At 38.6% G+C, this 25,664-nt stretch overlaps 1 protein-coding gene across 1 annotated transcript in view; it reads left to right on the top strand.

The window, feature by feature from the left end:
• EML4 (echinoderm microtubule associated protein like 4) overlaps positions 1-25,664 on the top strand; it is a 162,578-nt gene that overhangs the window by 99,646 nt on the left and 37,268 nt on the right. Inside the window, exons 5-9 of the mRNA XM_009330204.1 lie at positions 5,545-5,718; positions 7,830-7,958; positions 11,107-11,132; positions 11,556-11,588; positions 24,298-24,421. Of these exons, the coding sequence (XP_009328479.1) occupies positions 5,545-5,718; positions 7,830-7,958; positions 11,107-11,132; positions 11,556-11,588; positions 24,298-24,421 (486 nt within the window). The remainder of the gene's footprint in view (positions 1-5,544; positions 5,719-7,829; positions 7,959-11,106; positions 11,133-11,555; positions 11,589-24,297; positions 24,422-25,664) is intronic.

Genomic DNA, 25,664 nt, shown 5'->3' with positions numbered 1-25,664 from the left:
CAGTAGAGCTTTCTGAAGTCTAGTAAGGCACAAATAAACTTTGGAGATGTACCATGTTGTTGGTCTGCTTACAGCAGGGTTCTGAAAAGAATTCATATATGGAGAGTATTTCTATAGTGTCCGAAATGCATTCTCACTAAGGGACAGAACGGGCAAATGTACTTCCAATAGAAATGGAAAATTTTTCCTTCTGGTATTCATCTGCATCTTTATTTTCAAGGAAATTAAAGGACAAAACTGACTCCATTGTCTGGAGTGTAAATAGTAGGCAATAGCAAATAGCTGTGAAACAATAGTGAATTGTGTAAGATAAAAGTTTACATTTTTGTGTTGAAAATCTTAACCCAAAATATGGCTACTTAGTCTTTATGAGGAATATCTGTATCAGATCTCAAATGTGTAGAAATAACACTGCTTGAGTATTTGTAAGTTAATTAAACTAAGCACCAAACCATAGCTTTTTTCCCTCCATGTAACGGTTTTAGCTGCATACAGTAAACAAAGTGTTTGTATAACTACTGTCTTCTGTGAGTCTGTTAGATAGTGATTACATGGCTTCTTTAATCAATAGGTTTTGCACCTATTCCTATTTGTTGGGAAGAACAGGCTGCCAGATACAGCCACAGGACAGAGAATACTGTAATGCATAACTGTGGTAAATTATGTGAACAAATTCTTGGCCTCTGTAGAGTACTCTGGTAACTCCAGTGGCTGGTTTATCTTCTAGTGTGGATGTAAATACTGTGCTATACAACAAGACAGGGAAATTACATACTTCAGGGAATAAAAATGCTGTATACAAATGTAAACTGTATGAGAACAAACCAGAAAAAGCTTTAGTGCCCTTTGGAATTTGGAAAGCAAGGGTAATGCCCTGCTCTTCACTCTTCTCCACTGTGTAGCATTGCATGTCTTTCTTTTTATTGAGTCCTTATGTTTACTTTTCAACAATAAATCAGAAAGTGATCACTGTTTGTCTCTATCTGCTCATGTGACAGGCACTGGAACAAAAGACATTCCTGCAGGAAGGTATTTCTTAGTTAGCACTTTTCCATTAATCTTACCCCTGTGGCTCTTGGCACTTTGAAGAGAGCCAGTCCAGTTCCTGTGGTGTTCAGCTTGCGTTTGTGCTGAATCACCTTCTTGATTCATGGGCTGCTCAACACTTGACTACAGAAGAAGAGCAGAGTGGAGTGGTTGGCATCCCTTTCATGTGAGTTAAGGTCTTTAAAAGGAGACCTGGATAGGCCAAAAGAGGAAAGCCTTAATATGCAGAGGGCAGCTCTCCCCAGGCACCCAAATTACTGTCCAGGGGAGGTTTTGGTGCTTCCAATGCATCTGAAGATATGCAACTGCCTTCTTCAAGGCTTGTTTTAGGAATGCTTAAGTCCTCTCTTTAGTTACCTTTCCAGCAGTTCCTTTCGCTCTTCTGTCTTTATACACCCTTCCATGAAATTTGTTTGGCATTTGGTAGAAAATAGACTTGTCCTTTTGTAAAATTACCAGCTCAAGAGAGGTGAAAGAAAATGTAAAATCGCAGGCTTTGTGGTTGTGTTTTTTTAATGACAGCAAAACTGTTCACTACCAAATAGTGTTTCTAGTAGGAGACATAAGTGAACGTCAATAGTAGTCCCATTTCCTTAAAGTCTGGGTAAACGTGTCTATTTCTAACATCCTTGTCACAGTTGAAAAGGAGGGAGGCCAAAGGAGAATATCACTGGTCATGGGATGCTTCACCCCAACTTGTCCAGGCTTTTCTTCAGGCTGGAGGTTGAACTGGTGCAGCAGGTGGACATGGTCATCTGTTGATGTAGAATTACATTTTAGTTACCAAACAGCCCCCATAACCTGCCTATAGCTTTTCATGCTCTAAATATATGTAGCCATACATCTAGTCATGAATAACAGAAGGCCTACTTGTGTCCAAGCTGTTGCTGTTGAAGTTTAGTGTCTGTATTTTGTGCAGTCTTAATATTGTACATTTCTGGGGCTCTGGCCTCTGTAGACCTGCCATCTCAGAGAATTTCTTCTGTTTAATTTCCTGGACTGTTTAATCCTTGTTCTACCAACTTGAGCACTGAAATCATGGAGGTGATCTGAAGCTCAGTAGCTGCACAGCAGCAGCACATCTCATTTCAACATAGGTACGCTAAAATATCAGCTCTTGCTAAAACCAGAGCCCAGGAATGTACCACGAATGACAGGTAGATGATGTCCAATTGACAGAGATGAAGTCATGTACATGTTGGGAAAATTTCAGCCCTGTAGTCTGGAACTGACTTGTGATAGAGGTGTCGAAACACTTAAGAACAAAAACCATGCTGCTTACCTTCTATTATCACTAGGGTTGGAAACAGGTTTGTACTTCGTACTGCAGATGACTGTCACAAAGACCTGCTTGATCATTTTCCTTAGGACTAAACATTCTTCAGAAAATGGCTTCTGGTAAGAATAGTCTTCATGTTTCAGAATGACCACCCTCCACAGTAGCTGCCAATGTGTTGTGGTCCAAAGGATGAAACGTTGTGTTAAGTGAAATTAGTGAATCTGCAAAATTAGGACAGATTTCAACTACTCACATGTAGGCTGAAGAAATGTCTCATCGAGTTGGGATTTGGAAAGAATTTTTGGACGCATTCTATAATAACTGCTTCTCAGAACAACTAGTCTTCAGAAACGCACAAGAAGGTGCTGTTCTTGATTTGGTTTCAGTTATTGCACAAGACCTAGTTCAAGAGGTATTAGTGGGAAAGCCAATCTGTAATAGCAGACATAATGCAATTAAGCTGAAGATTTTAGCAGGAGAGAGCAAAACAAATAAATTAAGCAGAAAGATATTCAATACCAAGACTGCCACATATCTACATAATTTACTTTCACATTAAAATGGCAGTCAAAAAAAGAAGCCCACTTGCAGCCTGGTGGTAGATAAAAGCACTGTGTTGGAACCCAAGGTATACCTTGTGCTGCAACTCGGAGAAACCAGAGTGGTCCAGTGACTCTCATGGTCCAATAGAGAAGTTAAGGCGTGAACCTAATGGCAAAGGTGTGAAACAGATAGTCCACAGCTGACAAGCTCTGTGAAGCCATTGAAGAGATGCCCACACTGAACCTGTGTTTTCTAAGAGATGGATCAGATGAGCTAAATGAGTTTGGGTAAGAACACAGAAAACAGGAGACCGAATTGGTAAGTTAGATAATGTGCTGCTGTCAGCAGGTGGCATTCACCTGAAGCGGGCTGGAGGAACGCGGAGGTGAATTGCAGGATTGCTGGTGTGTCATTGTGAACAGGATATTACAAAAAAGTATGGGGAAAGGAACTGCAGGTAATGACCTCACTGATGAGCTCTTTTGTGTTACCATCTGAGACGGAACATGGTGCCAGGTGAGCCATTGTTTTGACCAAGTAGGACCATTTTTTGTAGACTTGCAAGCTGGAGTTACAGAAGTCATTGCATTTGTGTATTCTCTCTCCTCCTGCGTCCCTCATCTCTTTTACTATTACTAGACTGTATTCTGAAACCCCCAAGTAGAGGGAAGGGGAAAATTGGAAGCATGTCTTCCTGAAAGATGATTTCTTAACAAAAAAAAAAAGAAAAAAAGAGGTCTGTCCTAGTAGATGGACTTCGTTGTGAGAAATCCTGCGTTTATGGGAGAATGAATGCAGAGGTCTATGAGTGTACCTGTCGGAGTAGGAATAGAGACACTCTTGTTTTCTTTAGTGACAAGAGATTCCGAGAATTTATTTTGCTGTAATGCATTTCTTGCCACAGACTGCGAAAAGATTAAGATTGCGTAGTGTGCTTTTGCATCCAGCAATGCAAGCTAAGTCTTCTGATTAAAAAATAATAATAATCTTTATGCTTCTAGTTAATTAAGGACTTCTGGCTATAGATTATTAACCAAAACCCCACAGTTCTTCAAGCTTTGCTCTCTATGATCACATACATATATGCCCTCAAGAAATATGAAAGCTCTTTCTGTTTTGTTTTCATCTGTTTTTTTCTGAAAAGAAAATGTAACTTTGATGGATTATATTGACATTTTTAACTAGTTAGTATGGTTTACAGAAGAAATCCTGAGTGACCCTTATAAATGTATTTTGGGTTTTATATTATTTTTCATGTTTTGACCTGTTTTTCGGTGCTTCTTTGGAAGCATTTAGAAACGTTGAACTCATAAGCACTGAGGGCTTTATCTCAGTGGTAGATGATATACTTTAATTGAAACAACAAATGTAACAAAAAAAGGGTCCTATAAATGTTATATTAAAACCGGGGGCCATTTTTATTCATTTATCTTCTATACTGTCTTACTGTTTTTCATTGTTTTGTGGGGAAAGGTAAATGGAAACACAAATAATTAAGACTATACAAGGGTTTGGGGGGGGGAATTGATGTGAGGGAATAGAAATCTGAATTCTCCCCTTCAGAAAGATACTATTTCTTTTTTACTTTTCAGGTTACTTTGAACCTAAGAGAAAAATTGTTCTTTTTCCTTTTTAGCCAGTGTTTGTATCTTGCTTTGTTTGTTCACAGAAATTGATCTTGGAAGTTTTTTTTCTATCTTAAAAAAAAAAAAAATTAGACTGGGTACTACAGAATAATCTTCTCTTTCAGGTCCTGCTATTGTTTGTGTGGTTCAGTATATTGCAAAGCATGCTATTTTATAAAGAGCCTTTTAATTAATCTTTCTGTTTACTTAGTGGGCCTTTGGTTAGGTTCTTAAAGAATTTAAGGTTGTTAATGACGTATTTAAAGCTGTTTCAAATGTTAACCTAATAAATACAGCGCTATGAAAATAAAGATGTATTCTTAGCTGTCATTTACTGAAGGCATTAAAGAAGTGGCAAGACAGTCTGATGTTAGTCAACTACAGATCAAAACAGCGATGAGTTTTCAGGGATGATTTCCTTTGAACTCTGGTGCAGTCGGGGAGAGCCAAGGGACCAGCAACAGCATTTCACCCTTTCGGTGACAGCGCAAAAATAAGTGGTACCATGCACGCCCAGAAACACAGAGAGAGGTATAGTTTCATGGTGGGCGTAAGCTACTCGGAGATAGTGCAAGTCATGCTCCTGCCTTTCACTTGCACTGAGCCTTGGTTGGCAGCACGGTAAGGTAGTCAGTGAGCTGAACCAGAGGATGATTTTTTTTCTGAGGGACAGCAGACTTGTGGTGCATCAACTTGAGTCAGCTTTGATTGCTGTAGAAGCACCTGCGAATGAAGGACATACTCAAATCGAAGTTGTATTCATTTTAAAATCAGAGTAAACTTAGTACAACTACGCAGTAAAAATAAGTAAATAATCTTCCATGCCTCCTTCACCTTTTTTTTTTTTGGAGATTGTGAATGAATCTTAGTTCAGCAAAACGCTAAACTGAAGAGAGTGAGTAAACAATCAAAGCGTTCTTTCGGTGATTATATACAGTAAGTTGTTACATGCTTCTCCCATCTTTTCACAGAGGGCATTTTCTCCCACCTTTTTAATTTATTTGCTTGTTCTCTTTTTTTTTTCCCCCTATGTTATACTTTATTTTACAGCGGTACAGAAAAAAAGAAGGAAAAACCTCCAGGACAGAAAGAAAAAAAAGAGGAATCTCATTCTAATGATCAAAGTCCACAAACTCAAGCATCACCTTCTCCCCAGCCCTCCTCACAGACTCTCCAAACACACAGGCAAACTCAAGAAAGCAAGAGTTCTGCTCCAGCTAAAAGGTTTTCACAGTACCACAGTACAGAACTAGAAAATTACTGTAATGATACTGAGTTCATATTTGACAACAAGTCATGTGAAATAGTTCCAATCTCATGATCAAGTTAATAAATGTTTGATATTTTTTTGTGCTAGAGAAGATACATTCAACATGCATTGCAACAGAGCAAATATGTAAAAATGCAATTTTTAAGATTACAAAGATTTTTTTTGTTCTATGTGATTGAAATCCTAATATGGTAGATTACCTCTAATCAGTCATTACTCTAAAATATTTAACGATGACTCTGACTTGATCCTTCTCAAAATACACTTCACAGGTTTTGTCTGGCATAGCCGAATTGTGGAGTGTATTTTGCACATGGCCATTTACTACATCTTGTAACAGCATTTGTTAAATACTAGTATCATTGCAACTCTTCCTTTGGGAGTTTTTCTTCTCAAAGTATTCTATAAAGTGACTGCAGTTTGGATTTTTTTTTTGCGGTCCTTCCCTTTTCAATTCCTGCTAGGTTGCAGGGTGGTTCACTTCACTTTTATACTGATTCTTTACATGAGTGAAGTTCTGGTTTTGCACCCAAATCATAGAACTGCTTGACTTGAGTGAACGTAGAAGTTTATTTAGGGTTGCCTCTAAGTTCCCGCTCATTTTAGTGGGAATTAGGCACGGAAAAAATGGTACTTTTTTTTTTTTTTTAATGGCTTTTTAAAGTCAAGGAAATGGCTTTGAAGATTTGGGTGATCATTTCTGAGTTTCAAAACTATGCAGATCACTCAGTGTGGTTTCTTTTTCTTTTTTCTTTTTTTTGGTTCATTGTCACCTTATTGTTTTGCAAGGTATGAAATTTTCTTTTACTGTTTAGCATTTAGGAGACTGAAAGAAGCTCTTAAATGAAATTTATTCTTCTGAAATTTACTGTAGTTCACAAGATTATGTTGTCTTGCATTGCTCGAATTCACAGCTCTAATAAATATTTAAACTTTCACTTGACTGATGCATGTTATAACACTCCATAAAGGCTCTGTCTCCATGTCTTGCACAAACTCTTAAGTTGTCTGAAGCTGAACTTGCGGCCTGTTGTTCTCCTGCCTGGTATCTCACTGTAAAGATGTTTGTCTGAAGTCTCGCTTACTAATCTTTTGCAGTGTGGGGAAAAAAATAAATGCCTTTTTTAGTCTCCTAATGGTTTAACTTGATTTGATTAACTTGTTTGTCACAGGACCTTTCAGCCTCTTGAGGTGCTGTGGAAGGAGCTTGCCATTTCTAAGGTTGCAGTTCAAGACTTACTCCTGCAAAAAGCATTTCTGACGGGATGAAGTATAATACTGTTAGCAGGACATATGCAGACTCTAAATCAGCTGGTTGAAGAATAATTTGATCTAGATTACTTTTGAACATGTTTTCCATGATTGAGATGTGTGTGAAACTAATGAACTAGTGACTGCAAAACTTGCCGGTTCCCATTAGTGTAAATTGGCTACAACAAGATCGCTGAAAAATCAAAATTCATGGATTTAATCATCTGTCGTATTGGGCCAAACCTAACTTGCCTTATTCATGCAAGAAGTTTGCAGACATTTGTTTCAAAAAGATTAAAGCCATTAATGTGGTTTAGAATGTGCTATCTGCAAAACAGCCCAATGAAACTGTAATCTGATAGAACTGTTCTGCCTCAGAAATCAGTGTGTTAAAGCTGGTGAACAGTTAATCAGGGAAAAAATTTCTATTTTTCTTTGTCATCTTTTTAAGTGATTTTTTTTTAATAATTTATTCTTTAAGGCTAATATAGTGTAGCCTCATTTTTTTCCACTTTTGTAATTCGTTAGCAATATAGTAACGAGGTAGAGAGTTATTTTGTTCAAGTCTGTATGTAAGAGCATTTGGAAATGGAAAGGAATGGATAAAACATTTGGCAACTGTCTTGCTCAATTGTTTTCATTCATCCAGTTAGAACTTTTTGACTAATCTTTTTTTCCTGTTTCATGCTTCAGCTTGAAGGAAGACCTACCTCTGCTTTTGTCTCCTGCTGCTTGATCTGTCCATTGCATACCAGTTCCAGTTATTGTTATCTTACTATCTTGTAATTTTAAAATATATTTTTGTTTCTTCTAGCATAAAGAAATCCTTGACTGCTGAAAAACCTCACAGTGCTTGGGAGAGTTCAGATGACAGTCGTAACAAGCTGCTGAGAGTAGCGTCAACATCTAAATTAATATCAAAAGTGGCAAAGAATGCAGACAAGTATGTATCAAGTTTGGTACATAAAAGCAAGTGAACTTTAGAGTCAAAATGTGATAAAATTGCATAATTTTAGTGAACTTATTTATGTATATGCTAAGACTATTTGCATCTTTGTTTTTACCAGCAGTAATTACTTGCATAACCTACCAATGTGGTGCTCCAGGTGCCTGTGGAATCTTAAAATTATTATAAAATGTGAATGCAGGATTTGAGTGTAAATATATTTTAATGTTGCCCATTTGGGTTAGCAGAATTATGCACTATGAGTTAAGATTTATGGCTTAATGCCACTGTTGTGGAGCTTCCAACCATTTTTTCCCTAATTAAAACTGATTTGAAAATGCAAGTGTACTTCCTTGAAGTTAATTTACTGGATTTGACATAGTATGTGTGTTTCTAAAGTAGACTGTAATAGTAAGAATATACTTTTATGATTTCAGGTAGGTCTCTCAAATTAACTGTTTAACAGGTTCCTGATTGCAGGTTCTAGATAACAGGCAGGGATCTTCTTTTCAGCTTCACCTTCAGTAGGTGATGTGCTGTAGCCTGTCATTCTTCTCATAGGAATGGTGGTTTTCTCAGTTTGTGGTCTCCAGTGGAGGCCTCACCGGGGATGAATAGCACAGAGTAGTTATTTTTCCTACTTTTGTTAGCACAGGGACACGAGTTTACTTTTTGCTGTAACTCCACGTTGAGGACCCCTATTGTGACCCACTTCTTGTCCTCAACACTCTTTGCCAGTCGGGCTTCCCACTTTGTATTCACACACTTAGTTTCTTTTTTTGACTTTGTTGAAATTTTGCTGAATTTATTGAAATTGTTGTGTTGACTTTGTGACTGACCCCACTCCTATTTGCCGAGATCCCCCCCAGCTCGCTGGCAGCTTCTCCCAGCTTGATGTCATCTACAGATTACATACGTCCACTCATTAATCTTCATTCAAATAGCCATTAACCTGTCCAAGGCAGAACTGCCTGAAAACCCCTCCCACTATGACAAATAAAACTCTTCAGACCTTTCGGAGTAATTGCCAGTCTTTTTATGATCGTGCCTGTAGTGCTCTCCTTAGCTTGCATAGAAGACTGTCAAATACCTACTTAGAGTCAAGAGCGGTGCAAGTGCATTCCTTCTTTCCTAGGAATGGGAAGAACAAAAACATCTTAAATTAATCTTGGGTGTGGATATCGGCACATTTACTAAAAGCTTCATACTTAGCCTGAAGAGTTCTGCAGAGCAGTGAAGTACTGTGTGTAAGGGATTATGGGTTACATATTTTGCAAGTATTTCTTTTCCTTTTATGATTGGTTTTCACTGTTGGAATTTAAAAGCCCTTTGGCAATTTAGATTGTAGCAGGGTACTGCTAGATAATATTTTGGAATGAAATAACCCTCTGTCTTGATTTCTACTTATCAAGTTTCTTTTCTTGGTTTTTGTTATGCTACTGAAGTATCTTTCATAACATGGTATATACTTCAAATTCGCTAATAATAGAAAATAAATTTTACTTTTATTGACATTTTGTATATGGGTTCAGGCATGGTCAAAATAGAGGTATCTTGTTTCATTTTCCTGTGATTCTGCTTATTTTCTAAAAGACTTTAAATACTGCCCTTCTACAGTCTCTAATGTATAAAAAAACCCCTAGGTATCTAACAAAAGAGCGGAAAAGGAAAGATTAGGATTAGTTATTGTTAGAGAAAGTTGTCTGTTCATAACTTGAAGCTGTTGTATCTTAAAATATTTGGCAAAAAACATAGCTTCAAACATTATCAATTGTAGACTATCGTCTGATTGAAGACTGGGTGTTGTATTGTTTGTGTACCTTGTTCTTATGGTCAGATTTATAATAAAAGCACTATTTACATTCAAGAGCACGCATTAATGCTCATTTCTTACTCACATCCCGTGTGCCCAATTTCTGAAAGAATTGGTTGGTATTGTGCAAAGGCATAGTGTTATATTGCATTTATCATTCCCAATTAAGAAACGTTGGCCTAATCTGCCTGAAGTTACCCGAGTCTTGTGCAAGGGAATAGAATTCAGCCCCTAATGTGGGCCCCAGGACAGAAATGTTTTACATATGCTTTGCGCTACCAGCCCGGGATATGAACTTTGTGTAGTAAGCTCAGTCTTTAAGCCAGCACTGAGCTGTAAATCAGTCTGATAAAGCCATAAGAAGTAAGAGGGTTCCCATGGCAGCCCATCATTCAGTGTTTTTCAGGCAAGACTGGGAATCCAGTTTTAATTTTTCATTTGGCAGCGTGGTGAAGGGTGATTCTACCAATAGCCAGAGATGACTTTCCTTATGCATATGCTTGACCCTTTGTCACTGTTACAAAAATTTGACCTCCATCCAGCTAAAAATACTGGATGCCACTCATACCTTCCTACTGAATTTCAAATGAATTCAAGAGGGTTTTTTATGCAATACATTCTTCCATCAAGGAGTGTTATTCCGGTAAGAAGTAGCTCTGATGCTGGAAATTAGTATTTCTTCCCTCTTCACAAAAAAGGATTGAGGTTTTTTGCGAGTAGCTCATTCCTGGTTCTGGCGAGGAGAGACGTCTCAACTGCACTCCTTTGAAGACTTTGTGTTGTACATCCAGTAATGCTGCATGGATCCGGTTTAATTTCATTTAGTTTCATCTGCAACTTGTTTACATTTAATCCATGTGTCCAACATGGTTAATTCCTAGAAAAATTTGTGGTGGTGTGTGCTGAGCTTATTTTGACAGGTGTTAAATGCTTTGCATGCAGGCCTGAGTGTGTTTGGCAGCTTGAAACATTTAGTTATTACAAGTTTGCTCTGTCAAAATGGCATTTTCTGTGCACAAGGAATATGCCCTCCATAATTTATTTTTAAAAGCTTTTTGTATTTTGTTGTTGTCACAGTAATTCTTAGGAACCCTTGCCATAGGGCCAAAGACTTTAAGTTACTCGAAAGATACCGTGAACTGCATAAAATAATATATGGGTAAAAATACACTACGATGACCAAGTTTATTTATTTAGCATCCTATATTACAGTTACACTGTACACAGAACATGATGAGATTGCCAAATGCAATAATGTGTAAGAACTAGATGGTGTTGGCATGATAAGCATTTCACATATTATTAACGATATTATTTTGAATTTTTCCCCAGGCACAAAGATGTCATCGTCAGCCAAGGTAAATAAAAACATTTATTTTTAAATATTGGATGAAGTTGCAAAGATTTTCTTTTGATTGAATACTATGTCCTGTAAATAAATACATTGGGACGTATGCATATGAAACAGGGATGGAGAGCTAAAATAGCATTAATAATTACTCCAAGAATTCATCTGGCCAAATGTTGCTCAAGACCTGTATAAGGATCTTTGAAATTATGGAGAAATGCCTCATCAAATTGGATCTTTAGGAAGGACAGAAATTTTTGGTGGGTGGTAGGAGGATTCGTTTTACTTTCGTGTTTTTCTCTGTGTGTATGAGCATAAATAGAGGTTATGAAAACAAAAATCTAAAGTTTTGACCTATGTGCCAGTCTTCATCCAAGCAGGTGTAAGACTTTAGAAATAGTTTTAAGATATTTTATTTCTGTCCCATAACCAGCAAAAATGTCAACCCGTGAAAAAAACAGCCAAGGTAAGAATTAAGCTATGCCCTTTGGTCGCTTTCTAATTTAGCACTCTCATGAATCTTTTATTTGGCTTTTCACCATCAAAGAGCATCAGTGCATGATCTCTTAAAAACTTCGAGCATTTAAATAAATATTTCAGCTTTCTTATTATGGAAATATATATGCATATGCACATTGGAATCTATGTGGGGATTATTTGGGGGTAGTCTAAAATAAATTACTACATGCATCATTTCCTCAGAGAGGAATGTGTGTTCAAGTAAGGTTCTAGAAGTCTTGCATTGTTGCCTAAGATATCAGAATATTAAGAACTGCCAACTAAAAGATTTGTTTTATCTCAGCTTTCTGTCTTGCCAATATTACAACATATACACGCTGATTAGACAAGAACAGAGACTGAAGGTTTTAATATAGTCTCCTAAAATGAAAAATGAGTCTCTTCAAAAGTGTATGTCTTTGCACTGATGAATCTTGCATTCTGTGGCTACCTGCTGCTGCTGGCTTGTTCAGACAGGAAAAGGAGCTGTCTATCTGAACATGGTGGACGTGACAACAAAGGGAAATCCACTTCTTGTGTCGCAAAACTACTCTGCTTTGATGTCCTGCAAACTGTACTGAAGCATGCAGTTTCAAAACTAAAGCATGTAACCCAAGTGCATGCTGTACACAACATGTATCTATGTACAGAGGTTCTGTCTCATGCTTTTTTGCTGCTAATTAACAAATCTGTAGTCTCCAAATTCTGTGCTGCAAGCAAGATTACATTATACTTAGTTTGATTACTTTTGGTCTCTTCTGGGTTTTCTTTCAAAAAGAAAAAAACACTGAAATTTTTGGGAAGTTAATATATGAATTGTTGTGATGAAAGCAAAATCAGCTTGAATCCAATTGCTTGATCTTTTTCTAATTCATAGAGAAATACAGATTTAAAAATATTCTAAATTGATGCTTACCAAAAGCATCCTTCAAAGGCAAGAGGGGTGAAAGAGGCTGCATAAGCATCAGGAACAAAGAAGAAATGTCTCTTTATGCCAGGTTGCCTAACACCAGCTGTGGAACGGTACATGTGTGCAGCAATGGTTACTGTAGAAAGAAAACTAATCAGTAGTGTCCAGACCAGCTGCAATTTAGCTTTGCAAGAACTAAATATTAAATATTTTAATATAAATATAAAAAATACCCTTTCTACCAAACACCACTTTTCACAAGACCAAGTTGCATACAGCTAAAACACCTTCAATACTAATTCTTTCCTTACAATGTGCTTCTACAATTCTACGTGTTCTGCCAAGAATGGGCCGTCCTTCATCCTGGTAGCTATAACTTACGTGGCCTCAATATGTACCCTGCTGTCTGTTGTGTTACTCTGCAGATGATGTGAGCTTTCACTGAATGATGAACGGGTACCTTCCATGTGTGTCATGCCACAGTCTGTTCTGAGCCCAACTGGAATGAAAGAGAAATACGATGCAGATGACAGTGGCCCCACGTATATGGAAGATGGAAAGTCTTGTCATAGAAAAATGCATTTACTAATATTTTAAACACATATAGTGGCAAAACATCATTCTGCCTTTAACATGGATGAAGTTGCAATTAGCAGAATTCATCCTCCAAAGATTTTTTTTTTTATACGGACCAATGAGTGTATCTTTTGTCAGCTTTGTGTCTCGGGGGGGGTGTGGGGGTGTGTGTGTAAGGCTGTGTTAGGTTTTGTGTTGTGTTTACTGCCACGGAAGTAACCACCTGTTAGTTACTGTAGTCGCAGAGGGTCCCCCTATCCTTTCCAGTATAAGCTTAGCAATACTCAGTAATTCTCTGTATTGCAACTTCCTGTTCAGGGCAGGTGACTTTAGCCTGTTTTGTACTTGATAGCTGCCACATAAATAAACCAATTTCCAGTTGGCACCTTGACCCAACCGGTCAGAAAGTTGAAGAGTTGCACAGACAGTTAACATGGTTTCTTGAGGTAAATCCCGTGCAGCTGGACAGAGGTGTCTTGGGCAGGGTAGGATGAAGGGTGGCCTTTGCTCATGCTGTTTGTGCAGCACCTTCCTGTTCTGCAACCCAAAGGCATGAAAAGTTACAGATGCTTTAACACTCCTTTGTGGCTTGCCAGCCTTTGCCTCTAGAGGCGAGCAGTCTCTAGCATGGTGTTAATTAAGTTACAGCAGCTCCCCTGAGCTGCTCATTTCACTAGGCTGTATGTGAAACACTGCGTACACCCCCGGCACACACCTCCCACACTAACGATTGTGTCAATGTGCTTCCTAGAAATTGTGTGAAGGAAGCTCTTGGGAAGGCTGCTGGTGTGCAAACTGTCAAGCTTCAAAGCAAATCTATGTAAAAATACTTTGGTGTCTTTATACACACATAAAATAAGTTTGGAAAAATGGTGAAATTGCAAATTACCACAGCAGAAGGTGTTTGCATGGGATAATAGGATGGAAGATGACAATTCTGTGTAGCTTTGAACATCCTGGAATCACTTTGTTTCCTTTTTTTGATTCAGCTATTAAAGAAACTGCTTTGAAACATGTCGGTATAGTACAGTACCACAAAATGTAGAGAAATATGTTTTTGCTCATTTAGTTCTTGGAATCTTATTTTTCTAGCAGCAGAAGTTACTGTAATATTATCTTGTGTCGTGACCATCTGTGCACGTTCATTGTGATTTCTGTTGATAGTATGTATTAGCTATAAAAGTGAAAGACTTGAGGAGCAAGTGAGAATCTTAGATGCGCTTCAGTAGTGAAAGGCATTAGCTTCGATGTCTGAATTGACTTTGGTATGAAGTCCCCCAGAGAGCATGCTGCAGGTGTTGCATGTAAATGTCAGCAAGACCTAGGCAATTCTCTCCTCCTGCTAGCGGGAGCCGCAGCCTGAAGCAGCCTTGCAGGCAGTCACTTGAGTTTCCTCTGTTTGGCACCGTGCCGAGGCCACGCATGTTACCAGTGTTCGTCACATACCTTCTATCTCAGTACCCAGTTTTGTTCCCTCAGTGCCTTTATTTCTCCCGCTTGGGTTGAGTTGCATCTACTGCACGTTAAGGTTAGTCCTGAGCTTTATGCACCTGGGTATATGCTGAAGCAGAGGTAATACAGACAGGAACACTTTGGTGATGCCAATCCAGTGAGGGAAGTATTATACAGATTTCCATATGCTTGCCAAAGAGATTTTTGGGTTTGGGTTTTTCATCTTATTATTAGACATTTGTTTGTTCATCCTTGTAAATCAGGACCACCTTTTTGCAATAAAATCCAATACTAAGGAGGTATTAAAATTCTGCAAAAATCCAATAAAGCTATGGGTGAAATGAACAGGTGCTTACTGCAGCCTTAAAAGGACACTAGCTGAAGTTATTCTTCTAAATTCTTTGCCAGCAGGTGTTTATAATTGCCTATAAAAGCCATCTTGCTTTTCACTTCAGCAGAGACATTTTTAAAGTATTAATCATAAAGCATTCATATTTTTATACCCAGAAGTTAAAGACCTGGCTTATTTTAAGATAAAAGGTAATTTTTTTCACTGAGATTCCATGTTTGAGTTTGGTTTTCAGTGATAGCAGCTCTGTATATGAATCACTTGTTCACTTATTATAAAGTAGTAAGAGACACTTAGACATTTTTGGATGGCAATAAAAACCATATGTGAAAGAATTAATGAAAAACATTCACTGCATTCCTAAGTTTTTTCTTTTTAGATTGTGCTTTATTAGTTTCCAGTACTTTTTCTTCTGTTAGTTTAACTGTGCTACAGTTCTAGCTTCACAGAACAGGGCAATTGTGAAGCATACAATGGAAAAATTTACCCTGCTGACAGTGTGTCCTGTCCACTGAGAGTGCAAAATTCAGTAACTACCTCGGATCAGTTTTTTCATCAGACACAGATTTTCTGTCAGATGCTTATTGAAGGTGCTCACGTACCTGAGGGCAAATGGAAACCCAGTCTATCTCATTATTATTGGGCTGCTTGCTCTCATTCAGGCACAGTGCATATTATGAAAAGCCATAGATACTGTCAGAAGAACAAATTGCTATTTGGGAGTTGATTCTTGGTGAAGTCAGGATTTTAGTATTTAAGCAGGAAGCATTTACATGCAGTCTTATTGAGCTTGTTGGTGTCCAGTACTCCTTTCTGAGTCCTTTTTTTTAATAAAAAGCTAGAGTTTAATATTAAACTTGAAATATTTCAATGCAAATGGTAACTTGTTAATACCTATATTCTTAATGTCACCTGGTACATGCAAAACCAGGGTTTTAATTATGATTTACTTATCAAGTTATATAAAATTAATAACCAAAGATCTAACAAGAAATCACAAGGCAAAGCTGTAAAATCATTCCAAACCGAGGCAAATCTCTCATCTCATCTGCTTTTTTCGACTGGTTTGCATTGCACCAGCGCTCAATAGCAACAGTGCGTGTCCGCATGTCAGGTTCAGCAAGCATTGACACATAGCTCAGGGTGAGAGATGGCAGACCTGCAGCCGCATTTTAATTCCACTGTAACTTAAAATGTAATGGTCTGGGCATGGTGGCTGAATTTGGTTGTATTCATTTCTGTGCTTTTAGCACTGGTTTAAATTAGAAACAGGCTTCTAAGCCTTTGTCCCTCAGGTTAGTGGTCCTACAGAGTTCTTGGACACAGGCCTGAAAGCAGAAAGTTTGTGGGAAAGAAGCTATTTGTAGTATTAAAAAGCATAACTTCACTGGTCAAGCAACTAGAAGGTGAAGACAGATTAATAAATGTACTCTGGATGTGGTAGTTTATTGTATATTATTAGAGAGTTCTGCTTGGCCAAGCTAGTTGGAGTCTTGTGGGGTTTTTCGTTTGCTTGTAATTCACTTCAAGGGTAAGATTCAGATGCTAAACACAAGTAGAACTGAGCTGAGGGTTTTGATGCATCAGTCCATGTTGTTCTTTCAAACTAGATGGGGTGGGACCTATTGAAAAATAGTCATTAATAATTTGCAAGATAAGATTATTGTAATGATTCCTTAAGAATTAAATTTATAACCATGTAGAAAAACAGATAGTTTTGTTACTTATTTGCTATTATCTACTCTGTGTGAATGTTTGTGTGTGTGTATATATATAATCTACTGCATGCTCATTAGACTTCCCATTATGCATACACTTGCTAGCTGAAGAGCAGTTAATTACAGCACAGACTTGCGGGGCTACCTCAGCGTCTGTCTAAATAATGAGGAATAATGTGATATAAAATACGTTCTTCTAATATTTTGTCCAGTTTTGTTGAAGAAATCTATAATTGAGGATGAGGGCTTCTCACATGCTTCTAGGAAACTACTGTGTATTCCTTGATGATTAATTTTGAGGCACGTTTTTTGGAAACTAGGAGGATTTGGGTTTTGTTATGTCACTGTCTTCAAATTTCTAAAGGATCTAAACAGTAGCTTTCATGTCTCTTGAATTGCTCTTCTCTGTAGATACTTCTGAGTTAATCTACAAAGATTTCTTTGATCTTTTTTTCCTCTTCCTTTCAGTTCCTATTATTTTTATTATTTTCCTCTGAAAACCTTCCATATTGCCTTAAGAATATGATTCACAGAAAGTAATAAATTGCTTAAGTGTCATTGCGTGAGTCTTTCTATGCTGACTTCACCAAAGCACTAATTTCAGCCTTTCAGGTGGTTTGTATTGCTGTGTCTTCGCTGACTCTTTTCACCTGCGGTGTTTTTCATTGGTTTACCTTCCAGCTTGCTTTCCCTGAATTGCTCGGTTTTAAACTTTCTTCCAAGAGTGCATTAATAGGCATTGTTTGAAGTTGAATTTTACTGTTACCTTTGTGCTGCTTTTTCTTTTTTTCCTTTTTCTTGTATAAGGCCTGATTAAAAGCTTTTTTATGTTAATGGGAATCTCCTTTTGATACAAGGAGGCTTTGCAGAAAATTTTCAGCCACTGTCTACTGTTTGTCTACGATTTTTTTATTTGCCCCTAGTTTTAGTCCTGGATTCTTGGTGTTGCATGCTTTACCAACAGTTTCCTTGCATGCAAGGTAAGTACGCTGGCTTACAGTGACTGTCAATGAAGAAGATGCACTTGTTTCCTTGCAGATCAGGCAGGCTTCTAGGGTTCCTTCTCAGCAGCAGCACCTTGTTTCACCGACATATTCATTCCTCTCTTCTCTAGCAGGCTATAAACTTTCAAAGAACCCGCAGTAGATACTCTGGTTGCTAACATCTGCCTCCAGCCTGTTGGAATCTATTTGGCTTAGTGTTTACACTAATGAACTTAACACAGGAAGGTAGGAGCACTGATGAAATTTCACTGATGACGTGAAACTGAGAGACCAAGCTGATACAGTGGAAGCTGAGATTTTAATACAGTAAGACCTAGGTGTTCCTGAGGCCTGGAGTAGAATAGGACAAAATTAAATTATTCAAAGTGAAAGATCACACATACAGGAGTTGCTAGTAACTGTAAGCTATAAACAGGTTGTCTGCCAGAATTAAATCGTGAGGAAAAGGGCTTTAACATGCTAGTTAATCATATGAAGCTTGAACCACTCACTATGAAAACAGAAATTCAATCCCAGGATGTATCAGAAGTGATTCTAATGGAGATCCGCAGCCTTATGGAAAACGTTAATGCATCAAAACCCTGGTAGGTTTTCCTCTGTAACTCTGCATGCAGTTATAGCCACCCGCAATCATAAAAGGTAAATTCTGTGGTAGTGTGGAAACAGACTGAAACCTTATCACGCAAGAAGAGAGTTAAATAGCTGATGTTTTTATTTTTGCAAAATGAAGGCTGGGAGGAGGAAGGTCATGATTGCTGTTTTCATGCTCACCTGGTGCACTTTCAGACAGCAGATGGGCAGACCTGTGCTGAAGTTAACAGCCATGCTGTCACATGCCGAAAAAGTAAACAACCTGGCCATGCTTTACTGTCGCCTGGAGGTTGAGAGGTTTCCAACTATGAGGAGAAGGAGGTTTTTGGATGGTATTCTGAAATCAGTGGAGTGTGTTTGTGTGTATCCCAGTGACAGCCAAGTCTCTGCTGTCACTCTAAAGTGAGTGCTGCAGTACCCTGATCAGAATAAAAACCGGAGTGATGCAGGCAGAGAGATGGCACTGGGAGGCATGTTGTGCATCCGTCAGGCTGGGCTAGGCTGGGCTCAGCTGTGATGTTCCTCCAGCTCATGACGTGGGTTTGCAGAGCCTTGTGGCTGATTGGTGCTCAAATCCACCTTTAGGTGGGCCCTCGCCAAGTCACTGGCGATCAAGTGTTTCTGCATCTTTGGGGCTGAGTTAATAATTTCCCCAGACCTCTGGGGATCCCACAGAGAGCTAAGACCTGCATGGAGTTTGCTTGGATCCAGCACACCCAGAGGGCTCCCATGTGAGGCTAATAAGCCTGAGCTGATCCTGGGAGCAAAAATTGGGAGTGCTGGTCCTGTGTCCCCTGGCACTTGTGCAAAGAGATTGTTGAGGCTCCAGAGGTGAATTATTGCAGAGCCAAGCAGAGTTTGGCAAGGGCTGTGAATTTGAGCTCAGAGCTGCACAAAAGCAGCTACAGCTGTTCCCAGTGAAGAGCTGGCCTCTGAAGCCAGAGCGCCACATCCATGTGATGCTGCTTTTTGTAGCAACACTGGGCCTGAGCTACTCCTTTTTGTGTGGCGTGGATAATCCACAGCACTTGGGTGTGCTATCTACAGAGCTTCAACTGTACTTTTAGGTTGGTTTGATCCATATTTGAAAGGATTTATAGGACATCTGCAGTCGCAGATTAATTAACTTAGCAAGCGCCAAGGTCCTTTCAGGTATGCCCTCCTGCCCCTTCCCCCCCCCCCCCCCCCCAAATGCTTCTGCACAGTGGGTAGTGGGGTCAAAACATCTGTTTATATGGGGTAGAGAATTTTTACTTTCATACCTACTGTTTTCAGGCTAGTAGATACCAGAATTGTTGAGGATTTTTTGTTTGGGGCTTTTTTCTCCCCCCGCTCTCTTTAAATCTTTATCTCCCCTATACCCCCTTACCTACATATCTGTTATGAGATGACCAAGGCTCTTTTCTTCAAAAAGATCAAGTGAAGGGAAAAAAAGTCTTGACGTACTGCTTTGTATCTGGAAATAGTGAGAATGCAGGAAAGAAACGGATAGTCTAATGCTCTTGAGCATTCAGTTGAGCCAGTATGCTATGAAAGAGTTAAATCACTGTTTTCTTAGCTTGCAAATACAAGAATTTGGCCTCAGGCAATTAGTTGCTGTTTGAGAATGGTTTTGTTGTTATGCTGCCATCCTCTCTAGTGTTTCAAAAGATTTTTACATTAATATTATATCTGCCCTACAGGTTATTCTGACAAAAGGAACTTTACAGTCTTAGACAAAAATCTTTCAGTGGGTTTTCTCTTTTTTTTTTTTTTAATCCTTCCTCTTCTGTAGGGAGAGGCTTAATCAAGTTATACCTAGCCTATGTGTCTCTAACAAGTATGTTAACTATGTATCTTCAAAGGTAATCTTGAATAACACGCAGTTAGCTAATAAAAGCAAAAAATGTTCTTTCTTTAATGGGCAAGTTCAGAGAGCTAATTTGTATCTGAATGCCCTGCAGATAATCTTTTCCCTGAGCTCCAGGAGAGCCTCTTCTGTTCTGGCCGAAGACCTAGCTGAATTTCTCTTGGACTCTTCATCTCTCTCATCTGCAGAGTCCAACAGGTGCAACTGCCTCCATCCATATGAATTTCAGTTGTAGCTTGTCTCCACTGTTCTAAGCAGCAATGAGAAATTTGATCCTAAATTTGTGGTGTCGTTTTGCACTGATCTTGTGGAACCAGAAGTGCCAAGCTCAGTGTTAAATCAAGAATTTGACTTGCACAAATGAATGGTCTTTTCTAAATACTCTCAGGCTACGGTGTGCTTTAATTTATAGGAGTGTGAGCGCCAGATTTTAATAGAAAGGTCATTGTTAATACATTACTCTTGGTTTTGGCCAGTGTTATTTTATTTCTGTAAAATACATACTATAAAAATATTTTGGTGGAAAAATGAGACGTTACTAGTTTGGAGTACTTAACTAGACGTTTTTGTCAAACTAGTGACAACACTGATCTTTAGCTTTTCTCAGCAATGCAATTAAGCAATGCACATTTGGTAAAATAACTCTTGTTTCTAATTTAGCTACTGGGAAGTGATTTTCTTTGTTCTTTGATATTTGATCTGAGGCAAGTTTTCTACTGTTGTCGTCCTGATGGACTCACAGGGTCCTCGTTCAAAGGAGCTGAATTTGTTCTTGGAAAGAAGTGGGACAACTGGTTTTCATCTTCTCGGTATTTGTTCCTTTGATACCGGGCTTAAATGGCTCAACTTTCAGTGTATTAATATTCTAAATAAGGAAAAACCTTTATGCATGTGTTAGTTTTACATTGCTCAATTATTACGATTTCTGTTCAGGAATTACTGTTTGAGCCTGAGGTTTTTTTTGCACTAGCTTTCAGTTGTATTTGGACTGTCGTAGGAAAATTCCCTTCTCTTGCCTCCAGCACAGAGAAACCTACTATCAGAGAGTATGTCAAAAGCGACACAAAATTCAAGTAAAATGAATTCTTGGTCTCAGAAGGTTGACTTGAGCACACTAGAAGTGGAAAAGGAGTCACACTAATCATATCTTTTATGTCTGGGAACTTGGTAGATTTGATAAACTGTGATCTGTTTCATCAATTAAAAAAAAATTGGTAAAACTGTTAAGCATCAAGAAATCAAACTAGTGTGTTAAGAGGAAAAACAAAAGTTTTTGACAAATTACGCCATATGTGTTGTGTTATCTTCAAAGTGAGTATTATGCACATAGTAGAATACTTTTAACTAGCTTATGTTCAGGTTACATGGATTCATTGACCTAGTTAAGTTTCAGCAATGCTATGACAAGCGATGTTAAAACCACGCAAGCTCATGGGTAGTTCTTTCTCTGGCTAGGAGTTACTGAATATATTATGTGATTTGGTCACCATAGATTTTTCTTACATGTGTCAATGCTGTCCAAGTCACTGGCGTGTGCTAGGATCATCACTGCTGTATTCATAACTAGGCCTTTCCGGTGTTTTCAGAGCTGGGGTGGTATTCCACAGAATTTCACGAAACTGATAAAATCCTCTATGATCAGAAATACTTCTTTTAAATAACCTAGAATATTCACCACATTTTTTCATTAGACTGATGATTGTCGGTCTTTGATCTTGTCTAGCTGTAGAAAAAAGACCTTGAGTGTCAAGAATTCATTTTCAAACTTTGTGCAAGACTGCTTTGTATCTTTGGTGGAGGAAAATAGTTACAGGTTTTTCCTCTCTCATTCTCTTCTGACTGCAGCAAGACAGAATATGTTTCTGCAGTCTGTGTAGTAGGGGTGTTTCAAATTTAGAGAAGGGTAGAGACCCTGGCTTAAGGTTGGTCTTGCTCACAACTTTGATTATTTCTTGATCTTTGCATCTTCTAAAAGGTTTCTGTAAGCAGGAGACTATTTTGGAGTCTACATTGCTTCTGCTGTCACTGAAATACCTGCTTTCTCTTGCCTTTTTAGATCTCCAAGTTTGACTTGAGCTGTTAAGCTGTAATTCTGTGGGAATAAATTTGAGTGTCTCATAATTTCAGTTTTAGATGTTTTAGGGAATGCAAAACATAGATTGCATATTCATGTAGTCTGAGTAATAATATTATGCTTAATTGGGGAAATACTTACAAGCATTCCCTGGGCATTTACAGGAAGTCTGTCTCATGTTTGTCTTTTGAAAGAAATCCAAAAGTACTTGTTTAAAGATCTTAATTTTAGAGCTCAATATTGGTTGCATCAAATGCGATTAGAGGTTTCTTAATACTGTATTGCTAATTCACAGCTATTCTTCTACTCCAGTGTTACTCAACTATTTACACTTTGGTTTGAAACTCTGAGTTCTCTCTATCTGCTGTCATTTTCAAATCCCTACTCAAAAAAAAACAAACAAACAAACAAAAAAAAAAAACAGAGTTCCAGATTCACAGCAGAGTATTATATTACTTTGGGTCTGTGGTATTAGTTACATTAACAATGGATATTAATTACTGAAGAAGTTGAAGTGCGATAAAAAGTTACCATTTCACTGATGCAAAATTAGTAAAATACTTGGGTCTTTGTCATCAGTGCTTTTCGAAATGAAACTTCTGTGTCAGCAGCATTGGAAGCTGGCATTAATTCTTGTGGATTTGAGGCCTGATTTAACCATAGCTAAACAGCACTACAGTGCTGGTTTTGCTGTGTGGGTAGGGCGTAAAGGCATTTAAAAGTCTTCAAGGACTTTTCTAGTCTTCTGAAGTTAGAAAATTATTATTGTCATAATATGGAGGGAAGACTCCTGTAGGGCACCTAAAACGCTAGTTGCAATCATGTATTCCTTAAATCCAGATGACTTACCTTCCAATGACTAGCTAATGTGTTTGACCAAGCCACTCAGCTATCCTGCAATTCCTTTTCTCTGGTGGAAAATAATCTCATGTTCCTTGAAAAGGAACTCCTAAAGGCTTATGAAGTGCTCAGATGCCCCAACGGAGATATGCATGTATTTTATCACAGCTGTAGGCAGTGTTACAGCTGGAGTCATTCGGAGCTGTTGCTTCTTTCCGTTCTTCAGGATATGATGCAATATGCAGTAGCATGCAATTGGAATGATTTCAATAAATTAATAATTCAGGTTAGTGTATTAGTTTGTGATGATATGTAATTTCAGATGATATTCCTCAGCAAAGCTTTTGACAGTTTTTCCTGCAGTATCCTTGTGTCTTAGCTTGGCTGTTACGGTTTGGATAGGTGGGCAGCTAGGTGGGTAAAAGAACCATTTGGATGGTTGGCCTCAGAGGGTCGTGGTTAATGGGTCATACTCTACCTGGTGGCCAGCAGGTAACAAGTGGAGTCTGCAGGGGTCTGTCCTGGACCTGTCCTCTTTAACAACATCATCCATCTAACCTGAAGCAGGCAACACGGTACACTCTCAAGTTTGCAGATGACAGCAGACCAGGGGGCCCAGTTGCTATGCTGGAGGGTAGAGCTACCAACCATGGGTACCTGGGCAGGCTGGAGGGATGGGCCTGCAGGAACCTCACAAAATTAAGCAAGGACAAATGCCAAGTCCTGCACCTGGGCGAAAGAAGAGCCCCGGCAGGGACACAGGCTGGGGACAGAGGGACTGAGGGGAGCAGCTCTGTGGGAAGGGCCCTAGGGGTGCTGGCAGAGAGCCAGGTGCCAAGAGAGGTTGTGCCATCTCCATCCTTGGAGGTTTTCAAGACTGGACTAGGCAAAACCCTGAGCAACCTAGTCTGACCTCGTGGCTGAGCCTGCTTTGAGCCAAAGGTTGGACTTAAAAGACTTCCTGAGGTCCCCTTCAACCTGAAATACCTTATCCTGTGATTCTATGACTACTTATCTATTCAATTTCAGATTTTAATTTGAATTTGAAATTTTCCTTTGTAATTTAATTTGCATGTCTAAAATGATACATGCTCAGTCTGTTCTATCACGAATTCAACTAACACTCTGTGTGCGCGTGTGTTTTAGTGTTCCATTTAAAAGAAAAAAATTTGGGCCTTTACCAAGCTTGCATTTAAAAAATAATTGTTATATCACAAGTGTTATTTGCATCTCCGCACTTATTAACTAGTTTCTTTTGTGCTTATTTCTTGTGTAAACTTGCCACATGATTAATACGTTTTTTTGTTTCAACAGAGGGAGAATATATCAAGATGTTCATGCGAGGTCGACCAATCACAATGTTCATTCCTTCTGATGTAGAAAACTATGATGATATTAGGACAGAGCTGCCTCCTGAAAAGTTAAAACTGGAGTGGGTGTATCCTTGATATCAGTAGCTACTTGCTGTTCCCTTTTTGTCTTGTCTTGCTTTGTTTTTTTCCTTTAGAATCTGGTCTTGTGTCTTCTCTGTTCAGAAAAAAAGTTCAATTTACTACAACAATTGAAATGGTTTGTAGCTACTGTATAGTATGACTTTAAGCTGCAAAATATGTAGGCACAGAAAAGCCATACTTTTCTTTGTTTTGCCGCTGAAACTAGTTGCAATATATTTCTAGTGTGAAAGAAAGTGTCTTTGGAGAGTTACAGAGTTTCAAAAATGTCCCGCTCTGCCCCCCACTATATTAATGTAGGCTTTACATTCAGGAACATTGTTAGTTTTAAATCTCTGTTCATTTTTAGGAGGTTTTAGAGCTATGGAAGATCTTGACTTCCTTGTCCTTACCTACAGAGCAAGGATTGCAGGAGTAGCCATCCTTTGCACTGCTTCTGTGTTTCAGCTCCGAAGTGAAGGGGTTAATTTCTTGAAGACTAGTTTGCATTAAACACACTAAATAAATTTATCATTTGAAGAATGGAGTTGGTGTGTGGCTGACGACAATTCTCCAGGCTTAGTAGATCAGATGTTAAGTTCATTACAAGAGATGTGCTTTTGCACACGTTTGGGTCTTCCTGTCAGCCCCCCATCTCTGCAGATTATTCCAGTAAGCTGTGATTGTATAAGTAAGTTTCTTAGTACTTCAGTAAAATAACATGTCTAGGCAGCACTTGAGTTGGTGTAATAATGTCAAGTTTGATCCTTCTGATGTTGCTGAAAGCAGGAAGATTTTTAGGAATGTTGATGATACACTGTCATATATCAGGATATGTACAGGCAGATGCTGCCCATACTTCTCTCAGCATATCTGTTAGTAACTAAGGCATACATGTATTTTAAGCCACCCTTTGTTACTTGCTTTAGGAAAGAAGATTTCTGTATTTTTCCTGCCTTTATTAACTAATAGGTGTTTGAAACAGATAATGTTGGGTACTTGGTTACGAAGAGCAGCTGTGGAGCTCATGTCCTCTGAACTTTTCAGTGAGACTGTGGAAACTTAGACCATAAAGGAGGAAAGTTTTGCATTAAAAGTCTGACTGGAAGGAAGACAAGAGCTCTTACTCATGCTTTGCAAAGCTGCGGTGCCCACCTTTCCTCCTGTCACAGCTTTTGGGTGCTGATGCTGGCACTCATATGACTGTGGAGTGAATTGGGTCAGTCACTGATCTGGCTGAAATGTAATGTC

This window comes from Pygoscelis adeliae, unplaced genomic scaffold, assembly GCF_000699105.1.
Source record: "Pygoscelis adeliae isolate BGI_AS28 unplaced genomic scaffold, ASM69910v1 Scaffold308, whole genome shotgun sequence".
NCBI lineage: Eukaryota > Metazoa > Chordata > Aves > Sphenisciformes > Spheniscidae > Pygoscelis > Pygoscelis adeliae.
The sequence above is the reverse complement of the archived record's forward strand: the minus strand, read 5'-3'. Positions and strand labels throughout refer to the sequence as shown.